At 58.9% G+C, this 19,291-nt stretch overlaps 1 protein-coding gene across 1 annotated transcript in view; it reads right to left on the reverse strand.

Moving 5' to 3' along the window:
• Positions 1 to 13,956, reverse strand: part of EML1 (EMAP like 1) — a 176,689-nt gene extending 162,733 nt beyond the window's left edge. The window contains exon 1 of the mRNA XM_044232166.1: positions 13,820 to 13,956. Coding sequence (XP_044088101.1) covers positions 13,820 to 13,847 — 28 coding nt within the window. The 5' untranslated portion in view covers positions 13,848 to 13,956. The remainder of the gene's footprint in view (positions 1 to 13,819) is intronic.
• Positions 13,957 to 19,291: the final 5,335 nt, after the last annotated feature.

Raw genomic sequence — 19,291 nt, forward strand, 5'->3', positions numbered from 1 at the left:
TGACCTGAGCCAAAGGCAGCGGCCTAACCCACTGAGCCACCCAGGCACCCCAGAAAGGAATATTTTCTAATGAAGGTACATGTGCTGTTTTCTTGGACACTTCCTAGATCATTTATATATGCCATGCGAACAAAAACATCCATTTGTCTTGTTTTATAGTGACCGTCCCTGTATCACGGCAGTCTGGAGCCCAACGCACAGCATCTCTGAGGTGCGTCTGTACAGCCCTAAGCACTCCCTTCCAAAGCCCTGACTGCTCGAGGCAGGGAGCCCGGGGCTTACGAACAGGTGGGAGACAAGGCCACCTCACTGAGTGTGCAGGCGGGCAGCTAGCAGGAAGGTTCCCCTTCCTACTCCTGGATTCGTCTGGGAGAGAAACCTGTTGGCAGAAATCCTGAAGTCGACATTTGATTCGGTGCGCTTTGTGGCGTGCGAAGCATGAAATAAAGGCCAGTTTAACTTAGATGTTGGAGTAGGCGTGGGAGGGAGCGTAGAAGTTTTCCCAAACTAGTCACAACCTGGTTAAAATGTTACTCACGAAACCCAAGACAGTGATTCAGCTAATACCCCATCTGGCATTTCTTGCTTACAAGCAACTCACATGTGACTCCACTTTGATTCTGCTTTATTAAACATTAACCAGCACACTTCCTGAGCCCAATAAAAAGCATTCTTGAAAGCCTCACCACGCAGGAGCATGTGTGTATGTCTGTGAGCGTACGTGTGTGTGTGCACGTGTGCATGCGTGTGCGTGTGTGTGTGCAGTGGGCAGGCTCGTCCACGAGCACCCCAGGGTGTGTGGCCTGCATGTGTGCAGGGTTTGGCCTTGTTGATGTGTGACCTGTGCTGTCACCCGGGGCCCCAGGCTTGGTTTGATGTCCTATTGTCACCACCTCGTGATCCTTGATGATTCTTTTTTTTTTTTTTTTTTTTTTTTTATTTATTTGACAGACAGATCCCAAGTAGGCAGAGAGGCAGGCGGAGAGAGAGGAGGAAGCAGGCTCCCCGCCCAGCAGAGAGCTTGATGCGGGGCTCGATCCCAGGCCCCTGGGATCACGACCTGAGCCGAAGGCAGAGGCTTTAACCCACTGAGCCACCCAGGCGCCCCTCCTTGATAATTCTTGAACAGGGCCTGCGTGTTCATTTTGCACGGGGCCCTGCAAATTGTGTGACCGGTATGGGTGTATGTGCGTGCGTGTGTGTGTATGTGTCTGCACGTCTGGCTCACTTGTCCCGGGCAGTGTGGGCGTGAGCATACGGATGAGGAGCACGTGTGAGGACTGGAGAGCGTGAACACGAGGAGAGCGTGGAGAACCTCACAGATGGGCCAAGGGGGGCCGGAGACCGGGACCGTGAGCCACAGGGGGGAAGCCCGGAGATGCAGATCCCAGGAGCCTGGGTGGGGCTCAGGAATGCACCGTACTGGGCAGCACCCCACCCCACGCAGCTGTAAGGACCAATGTTTGAGAACCCCAGGCTGTACATTTGGAGCACTGAAAAGTGAGGCCCGCAGTCCTACGGGGAGGTTTAGAACATCCCCAGCTCCAGCCAGCTCACCACCCACCCCAGCATCTCAAGTTCAGGTTCTTAAAGGAACAGAAGCCTGCCAGGAACACCAAGGAGTGGTTGGACACCAAGGCTGCTAACCTCAGGGAACCCCGGCCAGAGGCCTCCCTTGACTGCCTGGGCCCTGAGCCAAGCAGTGACTCATGCTGGAGGGGGACGGAGTGGCCTTGAGGGCCAGCCCTCCCCTCCCACCTCCCTGCAGCACAGGGCGGGGCCAGACCCGCTACCCGTGACTTCTCCGGTTTATCGGTGGGGGGTCTCGCTGCGGACCCTGTTCCTTGGTGCCATGCTCCTGCCCATGTTCTGGGCCTGGCATCCCACGCCCAGAGCCGCTGTGAATCGGAGTGATGGTGGTCATCGGCAGCACCTGTCCCCGTGGTGCCATCTCCAGCAGCACAGGGAAGGGTCCTCAGGGCAGGCACTGACCCTTGGACTGATGGCACCTGGTGACCTCACCCAGGGGAATTCCCTTCCGGAGCTCCATTTCACTGAAAGCCGTCCCAGGGTCAAGACACTATCCCCTCGCTGAGTACAGTAATGGCAGGGAGAGGGCGACCCCTCACCAGCTGGCGACCTGGCAGGTTCCTTGAGCTCTCCGAGCCTCAGTTTCTTCGCCCCTGTGCCAACTCTCTGCTGGGGCTTGACTCCTGCCCTCTGCCTTCCTCGGGCGCACCTCCTCCAGGCAGCCCCTGCTTGACCAATGGACGCGTCTCAGTTTCCCTGCCCCAGCCCCATGGCGAGGGGGCTATGGGGACTGAGCCACTGATCAGCAACAGTGCAAATCAGAATTGGAGTCCTATAAGCTCTGGGGACCAGGAAAAGCCCCCCGTTTCCCCGGAGGGGAAGTGGCCCTGCCCTAAGTGCTTTTTTCTATCGCTGCCACTGTGAGGCACCTACTACTGTGTGCCAGGAACCCCGCAGACCCCCTGCTGGAGCCCTTGAAACCATCACAAGATGTAGGTGGGGATGTCATAGATAAGGAGGCGAGGGCTCAGAGAGGCTAGGCGTCTTGCCCAACGACACACAGCCAGTGTAATCTGAGCTTGAAGCCCAGGGCCTTCACCGGGACCCTAATGCAGAGATACCTGGCCTCTCAGAGCCAGTGTTAGCCCAGCCTCAAGACCCTTTTGGCCTCTAGGAGCCCGATGCCATCTGAGGCTGCCTATCCCCATGGTTCCTCCCTCTGCTTCCCGACATAGCCCCAGTGGCAGGGGGCCCAGTGCCAGCCCTTCCATTATTCACGCCTCCCTTCGGCGGCCAGCAGGGACCTGGCCCAGAGGCTCAGGCTTTGCCAGGAGAGATAAGGCGCCAACACCTGACTCGTCCTTCTCTGAGCTCCATCTCGATTTTCCAAAAGAACACAAAGGCTTGTTGTTCCTGGCCCAGTGCCGCAAGTTGGACCTCCTTCTCATGAAAGGAAGAGAAACCATTAGCAGGATTAAGAGCGGTTAGATGTTTTTAAAAAGGCCGATTAGATTTACAGCTTTTCCTTGTGACCACCTGTCCCCTCCTGTAACCACGCCGGTGTCTGAGAGGCAGGCGCTTGCCATCTGCGGGGGTCTGGGGTGGGGGTGTGGGGGAGGGGGTCCACGTAGCCCATCCCAGCCCAGCTGCTACCAGTCCCACCTTAGAGGTGGGGTAACTGAGGCTCAGTGAGGTGGGGAAACTGAGGCTTGCTCAGACCACTCAGTGGGTGGATGGCTTTGCCAGTGTTCTCTGCCCCGGGACGGCAAGCTGACTCATCAGTCCTCAAAACAAGAAACAAGTGAATTCGTGTGCACAAACCTGGCCCACCACCCCAGAACCTCTAACTTTACAGCTCGGCAAGCAGAGTTCGAAGACAAGAAGGCCAGGCCACCAAAGGGAGCCCCAGGGAGTCGGTCTGCAGTCCCTGCGCCTCACCCTTCCCCCCTCTTCTCCTCCAGCATGGGGAGACCCCACCCCGGGCAGACCAGGCTGGGAGTCGAGGCCTGGCCTCACCCAGAAGTCACGCTGCCAGTGTTGGGGGAAGCAGGGGTGGGGGAGGCGGCGTTCCAGGCTGAGAGGTGTTCCTCTCCCCTGCAGACCGCACCCCTGCCCCAAGAGGTGTCTTGTGCCCCCACCTCCAGGGCTAAAGCTTCAGAGAGCACCCCCACTGCCCACATTAGGAAATTGAGGCCCAGAGAGGGAAGGGATTGTCCGTGAACCCCAGTGACGCAGGGAAGGGACGAGGGAGGTCCTCACACTAGGCATGTGACGATCCACACCCTCTGACCCCCAGTTTTCTTGTCCATAAAGTGGGAGTGAGGGTAAGCCCTGGTGGTAGGACTGTGGGGGAGAGAGAACAGAGGGGCCTTGGACGGGTCTGGACTCTAGTGCTTCCTTCGTAAAGGTCGCTCCAGGAGGAGCAGCCAGCAGCGTGGGGGGAATGACGAGGCCATTTGCTGAGCACGTACTATGTGCCAGTTGCTGGGCACGGACTCAGACGTGGATGCCGCCCTCACAGTGATCACCATCTGGTAGGGGCAGGGCAGGAAGGGAGAGGCTAGGACGGAAGAAAGGCTTTGCTAGGGATGAGGAGGTGTTCCCGGAGAAGGAACCAAAAGGTGAGAAATGGCCCAGAAAGTGCTGAGTTCTACCTCCTCACTGAACTTGGGGCGGGAGGGTGGGGGAGGGCTGGCCGGTCCCCTAGAGAAGCCGTGTGTGCCAGGCGAGGAGCTTAGACCACGCTCCAGTGGAGAAAAGTCCCCAAGAATTCCCACCTGCTGAAGTGTCAGGGGGCTTGGGCCACAGGGCTGGGAAGAGAGGTGCCCCGTGGGATGGGCAGGTGGGTGGGGGGGCGCCTCCCTGGAGGAGGAGGAGAAAACCCAGTCTTTGCAGGCAGGTCCCCCTCCAGGTGTTTGCCTGCCGAGCAACCTTCCCGAGTCCTGCTCCCGGCCACCCTCAGGCGGGCCCTGAGTTCCAGGCAGGGAAACAGGCTCGGCCAGAAGCAGTCACCTGCCATGCGCCTCCCACAGAGGCCTGGTTCTCACTCACGCTCCCTCTCGGCTTCCCTGAAAACGTCGTCCATCACCCTCATAATTTCGGGTTTATTTCCTTATTCAGGCTACGCTATTTTTTTTTTTAAACTGCTATTTCAAAAAGTCTAATTTTTTTAACATGTTATTTTTGAAAGGAAGCATCTCTTCCTTCCTGCGGTCAGGTCCCACCGGGCTCCCTCTCCCACCGACCCTGCTTACTCCAGGCCATCAACCACTTTCTTCACAGGAGGTGGAAAGGAGGGGGAGACAGCTGCCCTTGACCCTGGGCAAGCTTTGGTGCAGCAGCCAAAGGCGGTTCAGGATGGAGGGAGAAGAGCAGGGCTCCGAGGCCAGGAAGGTATGGGGCGCAAAGCTCTTTCTTGGGGGGTCTGAGCCCCTCAGGCTGTTTCCCTGGGTCCCCAGCCAGAGCCCTGGGAGGCCACAAGCTTTTCGGGCATCTGTGTCGGTGCCTGCAGCAGGCTAAAGGCGCCAAACTCTACTCCCTAGGTCCTTGGAATGTTACCATATATGGGGAAAGGGTCTTCGTAGATGTAATTAAATTAAGGATGGGGGGGAGGGACTCTCCTGGTTTTTCCAGATGGCTCTAAATGCCATGGCGAGAGTATTGAGGGAGAGCGGCACACAGGGATCTGATGCGGAGAAGGGGGACAACGTGACCAAGGAGGCAGGGATGGAGGGACACGGCCTCCAGTCGAGGGCGTAGGGAGAGACCAGGGATGGCTCCTCACCCGTGAGAGCAGAGCCTTCCTGACACCTGGTCTCGGCCCGGTGCATCTAATTACAGGCTTTGGGCCTCCTGAATGGTGAGAAAATTAATTTCTGTGGTTTCATGCCACCAAGTTTGTGGCTATTTGTCACGGGAGCCCCGGGAAGCAAATGCAGAGCCGCAGCCAGACTGATGACCCCCCCCCCCAACACACACACACACAGGCAGAGCCTACAAGAAAGGCCTGGTCTCCTCCTTCACTGGGCTGACACTCAAGTATACAGACATCGAACAAAATAAAGCTACCCTCCGCCTGAAGCCCTGTCCCGCCTCCCTCCCGCCTTCCCTGCTTTCTCCTGAGCACCTTTCCCACGGAAGGGAAGCATGTGCGTAGACCCGAAACCTTCACTCCCATCTCTAGAATCCCCCCACACCCTGCCCTTGACCATGAGCACTAGTTCATTCGTGCTTGGCAGCCACCCTATACGGTATCATTTTACACACGAGCAAACAAGGCCCAGAGAGGTTCTGTGACTTGCAAAGGTCACACAGCACTGGGTAGCTGAGCTCGAACGCCAATGCCAGTCTCACTGATTCCCAGCCACACTCCTGTCCCTGCTTCTCGCCTGCTGCCCCGAGGGGCCGTGGACACAGTGGCAGCATCCACACCCAGCCCCAGAGCTTGGAGTCCCCTTGGGGCACGACCCAGGATGGCAAGCTGCCCCAGGGCCATCGGGGTGAACTCTGCCTTCCTCCCACTGGGCCCAGAACAGAACTGGAATTGTTCCCTCCGGGGTAGCCTAATGAGCTTGCTATCTGGAGCCAGGTTTGCTTTCTGCTGTGATGAGGTGATTGTGTTCCCTCACCTCCCGCCCAGCTCCCGGCTCAGGTTACAGCCACACAATCAGGTTGACCATCCCATCAGCACCTCCTGCCCAAGCTCGTGCAAGGATGCTCCTGGCCTATTTCCAGAGCTCTCCATGGACAGACGGAGGCTTGCAAGTCCAGGAAGGGCAACGTGACCAGCCTGGAGAGTAATCAAGGGGAGGAGGCCAAACAAGATAAGAAACCCTTACAGGTGTCCCTAGCCGGAAACCCGAATGGCCGGCAGGCTTATCTTCCCCGAGTCTGCGGTCTGGACACCTGCCTCATCTGGGTTGTACAGACGTGGCCGGCTCACTTGGCCGGCCCAGACGAGCAACTGGGGAAGAAATCACCAGGGCTGGACCCGTGTCAGTCACCGCCTTCTCAGATGAGGTTTGTCCCTCTCCTCAATGGGTTTGGAACTTGCAGAAACTTGCAGTTTTCTAGCTTTCTCTGACTCCCTCCCTCCCACCAGCCTTCAGGGGAGGCCCTGTAAGCCCAGACCGCAGCTTCAGGCAGGAAACATTTGCTAGGCAGCTGCTCTGGGCCAAGACCCTGGCACGATCTCAGTGAAACCTCACCACAGCCTGGGACGCGGCACTGCCCTGGCCCCCATTTTACAGATGAGGACATTGAGGCTTACGGTCTCAGAGCCAAGGGGGTGATGCCAAGGAGTACAGGAAAAGACACTCAACACCACCGGTCGCAGGGAAAGGCCAGTCAACACCACGGTGAGACACCCACCCGCTCAGATGGCCGGAATCAAACAGGTAACAAGCAGTGTCGGTGAGGATGTGCAGAAAGGGGGGCCCTCGTGCACCCCTGGGGTGCTGTCCCTGCGGAAGATGGTCCAGGGTCCTCAGAAGGTGCCACGGAGACACCCTCCAGCCCAGCAAGCCTGCTGGAGACGTATGCCCGAGAGAGATGGAGACATCTGTCCTGAATCGTGCGCTTGTGTCCACGGTAGTGTTGGTCATCACAGCCGAAACGTAGAAACGGCCTGAACGTCGGTCACCTGGTGCCTGGATAAGTCACGTGTGGTCTCTCCACACGACCAGAGGACATTTGGCCACACGACGGATGAAGCACGGACACAGATGCAGGGGGAGACTAAAAACACCCCACGAGGGGAAAGGCCCCACGCTGCACGATTCTGCTTATAAGAGCGAAACGGCCACAATGGCGAATCCGCAGAGACAGAGACAGGAGTGGCTGGGGCACCAGGAAGGACTGCAAAGGGGTGGGGGTCTCTTCCCGAGGTGATTAAAATGTCCCCAAGCAGGCTATGTGAGCGCAGTGGTACAACCCTGGGAATGGAGTAAGGTCCGCCGCCCTGGATACTCGAGGTGGGCGAGCTGTGGGAGATGTATGAATCGCCGCTCCGTAACGCCGCTTCCAGCACCAGAAGTTACGGTGCCGGGGTGGGCCCCAGGACGCTGCCTGGAGCCTGCAGCCTGAGCACCTCTGGGGACTCAGAGGGGCCTGAGCACAAGTCCCCTGGCCAGCTGCCCCCCAGGGGCCTCCATGGGCCAGGGCCCCAGCTCTCCCTCACGTGGCAGGGCCTGGCAGGACCCATGCACACAGGACAAGCCTGATAAGTACGGCCAAGTCAGGTGGTCCACGGAGACCACGGGCCCCTCCAGAGAAAAGCAGAAGGGAGAGTGTTTTCTCCAACTGCACCGGGCGTTGACACGTCTTTCCATCTGAAATAAATCAGGCAGGAACCCTAGAAGATGTGTTTAAACTGGGGCGAGAGCTCTCTAAACAGTCTGGCTTAGAGGTTGGACTGTGGGGGCCTGGGCTGCAGGGGAATGTGATCCCCAGCAGGGAGTCCTTCCATCCCAGCTTTGTAACGCGATTAATATTTAACTTATTTTAATCACTATAATATTAATCATATTAATCGATGAATAAAAATTATATTTAATTATGAATATTAATGTTTTAAATTCCAGCTTTATTTCTAGCTATTCGGTTGACGTCATCGACCCTTACGGAAAGGCTTAGAGCCAACCTCTAGTGTGTGCAAACGTTTGGAAGCCAGGTCTCATCTCTTACGAGAGGACACGCGGCGTTCACGGCCACAGCCCTCCGGTTACGCTGGTTTCGCTCCGGCGGCCACGGACGGCGAGCCTCTGCGTGGTGCGGTGGCGCGGGATCAAGGAGATAGCGTCTGCCTCAGAGAGATGGCACACGGACCCCTAATCCACCTCCCCATCGATTCCCACCGTCATTTCCCCTGAGCTCAGACCCGGTTCTTCATCCCGGGACCGCGGTGGCTGAGCGGGTCGGGAGCTGTCCGGCCAGCACCCCCTCCGGTGTGCGAGCGAATAATGAATCCATGGAGCTTCGCGGCAATTAAGGGCTCATGTTTCTCTTGGTTATGCTTTTCCTTATTGGTGTGGTGACACAATCGCTCCGTCGCTTACGTCTGTGCTTTTAAATGCAAATTCAAATCTGTGGGAAAGAACACGTTTTGAAAAATCTTGTCCCTTGCTTTGTGACTTGCATGGTGGAAGGATTCATAATTTGCATTTCAGATGCTTAAGGACCGCAGCTCCGACGATACGCTCCCAACATTTCATAATTAAAATGGATTACTTTTTTTTTTTTTTTAAAGTCGGTTGGGGACAAAAGTCCATGGGGGGGGGGCGGATATGACTGCCATTCACAAACAGAGAGCGGTACCCCCACTCCCGGCCATTAGGTGTGGCCATGTGACATGCCCAGCCAATGACGTGCCCGCAGCGGCAGGACGGGCGACTTGGGCGTGGGAGCATTTGTCCCTGCGGTGTCTCTGTCTCTCTGCCGGGCCTCATAACCCAGAAAGCATGGGTCCGTATGGAGGCGTCAGGCTGAGCTCCCGCTTAGGCAACCCGCCCAGGAGTTACCCAGATCCGCAAAGGACTTTGCATGAACGGGAAATACACCTTTGTTGCTTTAAGCCACTGGGATTTATCTGTTTTGTTTTTTGCTTTTGTTTTCTTCCCAGCACACATTGAATCTATCCCAGCCCTACAGTCAGCAAAAAACAAAGGGTCTGCGTTTCAAAGATCTGAAATCAGGATTGGATGACAATGGGTATCGCTAACTCATCTCAGCCACCAGTTTCCTTTATCTTTTTCTTAAGATTTTATTTATTTATTTAAGGGAGAGCCCATGGGGGACAGAGAGAGAGAGCAGACTCCGCACTGAGCACGGAGCCCAAGGCAGGGCTTGATTCCACAACCACAAGATCATGACCTGAGTCCAAACCGAGAGTCGGCAGATGCCTAACTGACTGAGCCACCCAGATGCCCCTTGGCCACCAGTTTCGGTCTTTTTTTTTTTTTTTAAGATTTTATTTATTTATTTGACAGACAGAGATCACAAGTAGGCAGAGAGAGAGGCAGAGAGAGGAGGAAGCAGGCTCCATGCTGAGCAGGGAGCCCGATGTGGGGCTCGATCCCAGGACCCTGAGATCATGACCTGAGCCGAAGGCAGAGGCTTTAACCCACTGAGCCACCCAGATGTCCCCAGTTTCTGTCTTTTATTTTGACCCCCATGTGTTTTTACAGACCAGCTCTGGGCCCTTGCCAGGTCACCCCCAGTCCCCTGGAGACAAGCATCTGTCCTCTGGACCTCCGTGATGGCCTCCACACTCAGTTGCTAAGTCCCCTACTCCCCCATCCCTCACTTCCTGAGTCAGCCTCAGCCTCTCTCCCCAGGACCATCCTTGCCAGCCTCCTTCTGGGCCTCTTGGCCTCCAGATTCTGATCCCTGCCCCACACACATTGAAGCAATCCAGGTACGGCCAGCTCGGGTTCTCGCTGGCTCCCTATTGCCCAGGAGATGAAACCCGAATCCACTTACCTGTCTAGAAAGAGGGAAGCCCTCATCAACAGGAGGGGACACCCTAGAGATGACGAGACCCTGAGACCAAGCCTGCCTCTCCTGGGGGAAGACACTTCCTTTCCAAGAGCAGGACCTAAACTAAAATGTTTTGCTTAAATCTCTTTGTAGACACGGCTGCAGACCCCAAGGCCAGTTGGTAAACAAGGAGACTCAAATCCAGGCCAGGACGAGGAGGGAAAAGGAAGTGGGGTTCTCCCTGGGTTTTGGGGATGCTGGAGGAAGTGAGTGGGATATGGGGTGGCCTACTGCAATGTCAGGTCCTCCGCCCTTGGGAAAAAACCCTTGTTACCAGGCAAAGACAGACACTTAGGGAGCCAACTATGGGGACCTTTGGGGGGGCCCCAGAGAGCTGTTGGCCCCCTGGGTAAATTGGCTCAGAACAGGTCCAGGAGCTGCAGAGCTGAGGGAGAGGATAAAGACAGGGGGACAGGCAGTAGCTAGTCTGTCCACTGTCTACTGCAATGAACCAAGGGGCCATGGCCGCGGGGAGAGTTTATGCAGAAAGACAAAGAGAGTCACTCTGTTGGCTGAGCCCTCATGACGTCCTCATCACATCCCCCAAAGCAAGGCGAGTGGAAACCCACCGATGAGGCTCAGAGAGGCTAAGTGACTCACCCGAGACCACAGAGCCGGGAGACAGGGCAGTAGAGCCGAGATTCGAACCCTGGGCTCGGAAGGACTTGCCCTCGTTGCTCTGCTGAGAATAACAACGGCCTATTCTGTGGGGCTTGGAATTGTAAAACGGCTTTGCTGGAAGCCCTCCCAAACACGTGGGTTCTGCCCGCCCAGAGGCTGGATCTCTTCCTGCAGAGTTCTGCCGGGAGGGGAGGGGGCTGGCCACGAGGTCAAAGGCAGGAAGGGACAATCAACAGACCCAGAGTGCCTGGAGCCAGCACCTTCCGGCCCCTCTGTCCAGGCCACACCAGCCCTTAGAGACACTATCTCCAGACCCAGCAAGGGACATGGAAGGGCCCCATTTTACAGATGGGGGAACTGAGTCTCGATGGGAAAGGGGCCCGTCCCATGCTGGACTTTGCTCAGGGGCGGAGCCAGGTCTAGAATCCAGACAGCTGTGAGGGAAGCCCCTTCCCTGGACTGGGTGTGCAGGCTGCCAGCTTCCTGCTATAAATACAACATTGCCTCGTGGTAACCTTAGCCTCCAGGCTCCCCTGTCCAGGCACAGGGCCACAAGTCCTGGAGTCGACCGCCTGCCACTCTGCTCCTGCCCCGTGCAGTTTTCTGGACACCCTAACAAGGTAACACATTTTTGGGGGCACAGATTCCAAATTATTGGAGCCAATCCTGAGCTAGCTGTGTCCCAAAGGAGAAGGGCTGTTATTCAGATGAAAACCCACAAGGGCATACAAGACCCCCAGCCCCCACCTGTGGGTGAGCAGGGTAGGATTTTCTGGATGGGTCTGGGGAGGTGGGTTCAAATCCTGACTCTGCCATGTACCAGCTGGGCAACCTAAGGCCAGTCTATTTGCCTCTCTGAGCCTCAGTTTCCCTACCTATACGGTGGAGTTCATGCACACCCTCCAGGGATCAAACAACATCTCCAAGGTGGCCAGGATAAGACGCAGCACATAGTCTGTCCCCTCCGTTCTCCTCTTTGGCTGCAGATCACTTACTAGGGGACGGTAATCACAGTTACACGTGCTGACAGTAAGCCGGGCGTCATGTCAAGCAGGTTACATGCTTTCCGCCACTTAATCCTCATTGGGACTTGAGGAACTAATGTCCTATTATTGTGCCCACTGGACAGATGAGGAAACCGAGGCCCGGTGACCTTCAGTAACCTGCCCACGGTCACACAGGTCACGGCTGGGCAGCGGAGAACTTTCTTGCTACAGACAGAGGCCCAGGGACTGGTTTCTGAAAAGAGGTAGAAATCTTTCACGGTACCCTCCGGGACCCAACCGGGTTGGAACCCTAGAAAGTCTTGACCTTCGGACAACACACTCTAGGAGACCCTCCCAAACACGCACACGCCCTTGCACCAGGTGTTGCCTCTACTGCCAACCAGATTCCCCAGCAAGTCCAGCACAGCAGAGACAAAAACCATCCCACAGTGCTCTATAGGAAGCCAAGCCCCATGCTCGCCCAAGTGACCCGCCCAGCCAGGGTGGGCACAGCCACCACCGCGCCTGCCGGCCCCCAGCCCAGCTGACCCTCTCCTACACTGTACAGGGACATAGAGGCCGTGTCTCCTCTAGCCTCCTGGACACACACACACACACACATGCACACACACACGCACACGCACACGCTCGGCGCCCATTCCATCGGCCCAGCAGGCTAAATACTGTTCTGGCCTTCCTGAAATACCCTTCTCTGTGCGGGTGGTTTTACAAGCTGCTAAAAGCAGGGCCGTGTCCCTGGTGGAAGGAGAGAGCTATTCCGGGTTTGTGTCAGGTGCTGGCAGAGCCAGCCAGAAAGGGCCCGTCTGCCGCCCCCCCCCCGCCCCCACATACCGGCTCCTCGGCGGACAATTCTTGGCAGCCTGCACCCCTAATGCCTGGCGGAAGAGGGTGAGGTCAGGCCAGTTTCGTCGGTGTCCCCCTCCCCAACGCACACACACTCTCGCTCTCTGTTCCAAATCTGACTTGGCCCGGCCCAGGCGCCGGGACTGTCTACCAGACACCATGCCAGGAGGACCCCACCGCTGTCCATCACAACCAGTCCAGGACCCCCAGGCTGGCCGGACCTGTCTGGGCACGTCCCCGCGTGGCGTTGCGGGACAGATAAGGACTCCAGGGGCCACGGACGTGCAGTGGCTTAGGCAAGAAGGTGCGGCTGGAGTGGCCAGACCGGGAGACGCAGGCTCCTGCCCAGGACTCTCCACCTGCTGCTTCGGCGAGGCCGTGACTGAGTGCCCCGATACAGATCAGCGGTTGCTCGTTCTCACATTCAGGCTTCACAACCACCTGCGGGGAGGGCTGGCGCTGCCTTTTTTTTTCCACTTGGGGATATGGAGCTTCAGAGCAGGGAAGCTCCTTGCCCCAGGTCAGTCACCCAATCTAGAAGTGAGAGAATTGGGGATTTGAACCCCGGGCCGCCTGGAGGAGGCTGTCTGCAGCCCTGGCCCCACTATGGCCAGCTCAGAGGGATGTCCATCTCAGAACCCGCCTTCAGCTGGGGGAGCTGAGGGCGGCCAGCCAGCCACACAGGCAGCCAGTCCCCCGGGGAGCGCAGAGGGTCTGTGTGCAGACCACAGTCTCTGACTGGCCCTCTGTCTTTGTGTTCCGGGCCATTTCCAACCTAGGGGATTTGGGGACTCCTGGAGGGCCTGCCTTGTGCAAGCAGACCCAGGCCTCCGAACTTCCCAGAGGTCTCCGACCTTTGGGGAATCAGCTGGAAGCTGGAGGCCCCCCCCACCCCAGGCACATGTTCACACACACTCGTTTGCATGCGGTTCCAGGGGCCCGTGGCTTCCCGTGCCCAGGCACAGTCCAGCGCCCGCAGCACTGTGGGGCAGCCCCCGACTCCCTGGCTAGCGGCGGGAGGGGTTTGCAGCGGGCACAGCTTCCTGCTCCAGCCCCACCGGGAAGCCCGCGGTGCAGCAGAACTTAGCTCCGAAAGGCCAGTTCCCCTTCCAGGAGCGCAGTTACCCCCCACCCCCACCCATCCCAGGCATCAGCTAGGAGGAGGGGGGTCCAGCCCCACAGCTGCCTGCAGCCTGGGGCGGGGGCGCCCGGTGCCCTCTGCACCCAGCAGCATTGGCCCTGCAACCGGAGCCGTGGTGGGTAAATATAGCGCTGCCACTCACCGGCCGAGGGGCCCTCGCCGTCCGACATGGTGCAGGAGATGGGCGGGCAGTCGGCCACCAGCCTGCAGGGACGCTCAGAGCCGTCAGTGGCTGTCACCCACCTGGTGGGGCTTGGGGCTGCCGGGCCTGCTCCGTGTTCAGTCCCCAGGCAGCGTCCCGCCCCAGCCGGCCCAGCGGCCCCCCCATGCTGGGCTGGGCAGATAAGAACAGGCTCCCGAGCCAGGAGCCCGCCGGATTGGTGGATAAATCTGGGCCCTGCCCTCTCCTGCCCTGGGCCTCTCCCGGGCAGCCTCGGAATGTTGCCTGAGAAACTGGTGCACCTCTGGGTACTTGGTCAGTCCCCAAGACCCCAGCCCCAGCCCTGGAGACCCCAGAGTGCCTGAGTCGCTCTCTCTGGGAAGGGACCCACAGCGCCGGTGAGGGGCTTTTATGGCCATTGTAGAAAAAGAGTGATGCCGCCCACTGAGCCCACGCCTGGTGCTGCCACACGTGTCCTCTCACTCGGCTCTCCAGGCAGCCATGACCCACCCAAGGCCACCCGGCCAGGGAGGGGTGTGACCAGAGCCGGACTCTGGAGCCCGACTGTCTGTCTCCAAGATTATGGGAAGGCATGGCCCTCGCCTTTGTCTGGCAGACCAAGAGCAGCCACTTCTGGGCACCTCCTGGGTGCCAACTGCTCCTGGTGTGCTGGGGGTGCCGGAGGGGGATGGAGGTGATCGCCCTGGGGGAGCCACGTGACCCAGTGTCGGGCACAAAGTGGGGACTCAGGAAATACCGGTTGGGAGGAAACATCTCAGCAAGTGCTTAGTATGCACTTGCTGTTGCCTAAGAGGTAGGTAGTGCAGGCCTTCTCCTGGGTCCCCACAATGGCCTGGGCCAGAGACGAGGGCAATGAGGCAAGGGGAGGGCTTTGAGCTCCACTCCCAGAGACATCACCCTTGGGCTGGGCATCACTGGGCCCCCTTGGGCTCAAGGTCTACCTGGTTCTGCCTGCAGGGCACAGAAGGAGGGAAGTGGCTTAAAGAGGAGAGAAGCTGGTAATCAACCCCAATTAGATACAGGAGGGCTTCCTGGAAGAGCTGACCTTTGAGTTATATCTTTGAAGAATACGAAAGCTTTTTCAGGGAAAGAGAGGGCATTCTGGGAAAAGACCAGCAGTTACGAAGATAAGAACTGGGGAAGCCTGACTGGAGATGGCCAAGCATCCCTGGCAGGGGCTGGAGGTCATGATCATCCCAAGGAGAGGAGGCTGGTACTTGTGGAAGGGGAGGCATCAGGGCTAGGGAAGTCAGAGGAGGCTTCTTGGAAAAGGGGGCAGAGGCTGGTGCTCAAGGGTCCATGAGCCTCAGAAACATGAGAGGGGGGTGGAACAGCATCAGAGGCATACAGTAGCCCTTCAAAGACACTGAGGCCTTTCCCAACTCAGACACCTGGGGCTCAGACAGGTTTCCCAACTCAGACAGGAGGGCCCAGGCCACCATGTTCCAAAGGAACTGCCTTTTGGTGATGGGGTGGGGGAGACCTGCAGAGTCACACTAGCTGTCAGAGATAACAGCGTAGGAAGTCAATCCCTGTAAGGTTGTTCCAGGCCTCCTGGCCTTTGCCTGTGCTGTTCCCTTGGTCAGGAATTCTGTCCTCCTCCCCCTTCTCCTCCTCTGTGTAGCCTTGTCTAACTGTCCTTGAAGGTGGGCCAGGGGACCCTGCATTCTCCTGCACAATGTGCCCTCACTGTAGTCAGTGCCTGGCCCTGGTTTTGCACACCTCTTGGTTGGCTCTTGTTGTCTGATAATGAGCTCACCATCCCTGGAGGTATGTAAACAGGGCTGGACAACCACTGCAAGAGGACACGGGGAGGGAGTTCAAGCATCAGATTGGGTTGGTTCAATGCCTTTGGGGCCCCTCTAGAGTGACCAACTTGTCCTGGTTTCCATGGGCTTTGCCCTGTTTCGGCCCTGGAAATCCTGCCTGTCTCCTGGGAACCCTCAATCATAGGCAAACAAGGACTGTTGGTTGTCGTGGGTCCCTCCTGAGATTTTTAAGTGAGAAAAGAAAAAAGGGAGAGAGAGAGACGAAGCAAGGCAGGGCCTGTCCCTGGAAGCCCCCAGCCCCTCCCTCCACCCTGGGCAGCCCCCCCCCACCAGATCCCATTCCAGGGCCGCTCTGGGAGTGAGTGGAAACTCACTGAGTGGAAACCGGATGCAGGTCAGCAGGGAGAGGAGAGGCTCCTGAGGGCGTCCTTACCTGCACATGGGGCAGAGTCTCACCTGCGGGTTTTGAGGATTACCTGAGATGAAGCCAGCAACAGTGTGGCCATCTCTGCAAGGGGCAGCTTCATCCCCAGGGGGGTGTGGGACCAGGAAGGGGCAGTGGAGCCCACCCGCCAACCCCTCCACTCAGCCCTTGGGTGGGGAAAGACCCGCTCCTGGGGTTGCCCAGGAGGTCGTAGCCCCTTTCCGCACCTCTGCCTCTGCATCGGGGGAGTATGTAGGAGCACCTCCTGTGTACTTGGCCCTGGGCCAGGCTGAGGGCAGGAAGGACTTCAGAGTCCCTGGCGAGAGGCGTGCCTGGTCCCAGGGGCCCACGCTCGGCCCTCGTCTTCTGCAGCACCTGCTCTGGGCAACCTGGCACGAGAGGTGTGGACAGAGGAGCACACGGGGAACGCGCCTTCGGGCGTCTGCTGACTGCCAGTAGCCCAGTCCAGGGGGGCCGGGTTGTGTCCAGGGCCGGACGCACTTGGCAATGCCACAGAAAGAGTCCCGCCAAGCCACCTGGCGTCCCAGACCGAGGCCCTCCCTCACCTCCACCGCTGCTGGGACCACCGCAGGACCACGACCAGGATGCACGGAGGGTCAGCACGCCCGGGGCCGAACGCCACTCTGCCAGCCCTCCTTGGAGACAGGGACAAGCCCACCCCAGCCTCGGCTTCTCATCCGAAAGTGGGAGGCTGCGGTGGGATGAGCCTCAAGGCCCAGATGCCCTGGAGGGACCCTCCACCTCCCCACCCTGTGGCCAGCAGCCTGTCCGGCCCCTGAGTCCCCCCCCGAACAGGCCGCCCCGTGTCCCCCCGCTAGAGCTGGCTCCCTTCGCACAGGCCACTTCCCCTTCCTGTCCCCGACCCCAAGCACTTTCCTGTTGGTTGTTTTTTTATTGTGGGAACATGTGTTGGGGAAAAAAAACAACTCGATTCCTCTGCTCCTGAGGTCACCACAGCAGCCATGGGCCACGGCACTCAAGTGCAAACGTGTGGCTGTGTGTGCGCTGATGAACACATGTGTGACAATGCACATGGGTGGGCACGGGCCAAGTGAGCACGGGTGTGTGCACATCTATGTGTGGGAGCACGTGTATGCGTGCAGGGGAGTGGGGGGGGTGAGCATGTATGTGTGGGGGGTGTAAACACATTTATTGGACTACAGTGGGGCCAGCTCTGAGAGAGGCCCCTTCCAGGCCTGCCTCACGTCAAGGTCTCAAGGGAGGGCAACATCCCCCCCACACACTGCAGCCCGCCAGCCCTGCTGCCGCAAGGAGGAAAGGAGGGTCCGGGCTGGCCTGATCAAAGGTGGGGGGGCGCCCCAGCATGCTGGGGTCAGGGAGGAGGCCCGTTTCCTGCCTGCTCACCTGTTCACCCCAGATTCACATGGACACCTGCCGGTCTCGGGGGGCCCAGGAACTCCTCCCTGCTGGAGATCCTGTCTTCCTGGGCCTTGGGCCCCCCACAAAAGAGAGGCAGGAAACTTTTGAACACAGAGCCTCGCCTGGGCCCTCAGTGGCCATGACATGAGGAAGGACAGTGTATGTCCACACTGGGGGCCTCCTGGATGTGTGAGCTGGGGCAGGGCCCCTCACCTCCCAGACATCGGAGGGAGGGTGCGGCCCGCCGCACTGTGAGTCCTGGGCGCCACGGGGCCTCAGGACCCTTCCGGGGTCTGCTCGCTCGCTGCCTTAGGTTCCAACAGACCCTCCTGACAGCGCAGGTGGCAGCCTCAGACACACAGGCATGGCCGCTGGGACTCACATAGAGGAGGCAGGGAGGCTGCAGAAACGCAGAGATACGAGACACAAGTAGACACAGACACATACGTGCGGTGTGGCTCTGGCAGCTGCTTTCCCACCCCCGGGGGCCCCTGTCCAGCCCAGGTGCCTGAGGCTGACGGCCGCCCGGGGGGGCCCTGGAGGAGCCCCACAGCCTCCATGCTCGCAGCCCGCAGAGACGCTCAGAGGGCGGCGTCCAGCAGCAGGAGGCGTTCCTGGGGTGGGAGGGGGGGGCTGCTCTCGGGTCCTCGCAGGCAACGTCCTCACCTCTGAGTGGGGGCCAAGGAGCAGCCCTCGTTTGGGGAGTGTGAGGGGTGGGAGTGGCTCCGGGGACATGGGGCTGCTGGGGAGGCTCTGGCCTCTTCCTGGGGCTCTGGGGCTCACAGCAGGGGTGAGACCCCCCACAGGAGGAGTGAGGCCCCGCCTCCTAGGGGCGGGCTTACAGCGCAGCGGGCTCAGAGCTGGGCAGCGTGAGCTGGAGGCATCTTCGCGTCTTCATGGTATCTCGGGCTCCTCCTCACCCAGGGCCACCAAAGGGGCTCAGATAAGGGCTCTCCCCCTGGGCACGGGTTAGAGGAGCCCTCGCAGAGCTGCTGGCATCGTCCCGCTCTGTCCCCAAAAGCAGAAACCAGCAGAGGAGCTGGGCCAAACAGGAAGGGGAGTCTAGTCCTTTGCCCTTGTCTGCACAGTGTTGACGCGAGAACCCTCCACACCCCACCTGGGAGGCCAGGCGCCCGCACGGAAGGCCCCAGTGTCCCCCTTGCTCCTGCCTGGCCTCACCGTCCTGTGGCCCAAGGACCACCCTCCAGGTCAGGCTTGGGAGGTTGGCACAGGGTTGGGGTTCTGAGGCGCCCCCACAGGGACTGGCACACTTGCCCCTGGCTACCTCGTCCGGGCGGTGACTCTACTCTGCCTGGCTGGCCCAGGGTCCGGCCCACCAGCAGGGACTACCTAAGGTGGGCAACACCAGGGGGATGACCATGGCTTCCTCAAGCAAGGACAGGAAGTGCAGGGGAAGCCGTGTTCTGGGAGAAACAAATATTCCTCAAGCTCCAGGCCAGGGAAGGGCCCTGACCCCACGTGTACCCACCCCAGCCCTGATTCAGGGAAATGGCCCTGGGCAATAAGTCTCCCTTCCCTGCCAGAAATACCCCCAGTGTCTGCCCCTCCCCCAAGCTCGGGTTATATTTAGAGGTCCAGGCGGAGATGCCCAAGGCTGTCTGGAGCCCAGGATGACTTCCGGGCAGACATGTGGATTTAGGAGTCATCTGCCCCAGGGGGGTGAGAGCCTCCTTTGGGTCGCACATTCATCAGGAAGCCTGCTGAAGAAGCAGGATTCTTGCCCCAGAGGAAAGCAAACTTTCCTCCCCTTTGCAGAGGGGAGGAAACTAGGAAGAGCCACTGGCTTGAGCGCCCTCTTGCTCCCGTCCTGAGGTCCCC

Source organism: Neovison vison, chromosome 13 (genome assembly GCF_020171115.1).
Source record: "Neovison vison isolate M4711 chromosome 13, ASM_NN_V1, whole genome shotgun sequence".
NCBI lineage: Eukaryota > Metazoa > Chordata > Mammalia > Carnivora > Mustelidae > Neogale > Neogale vison.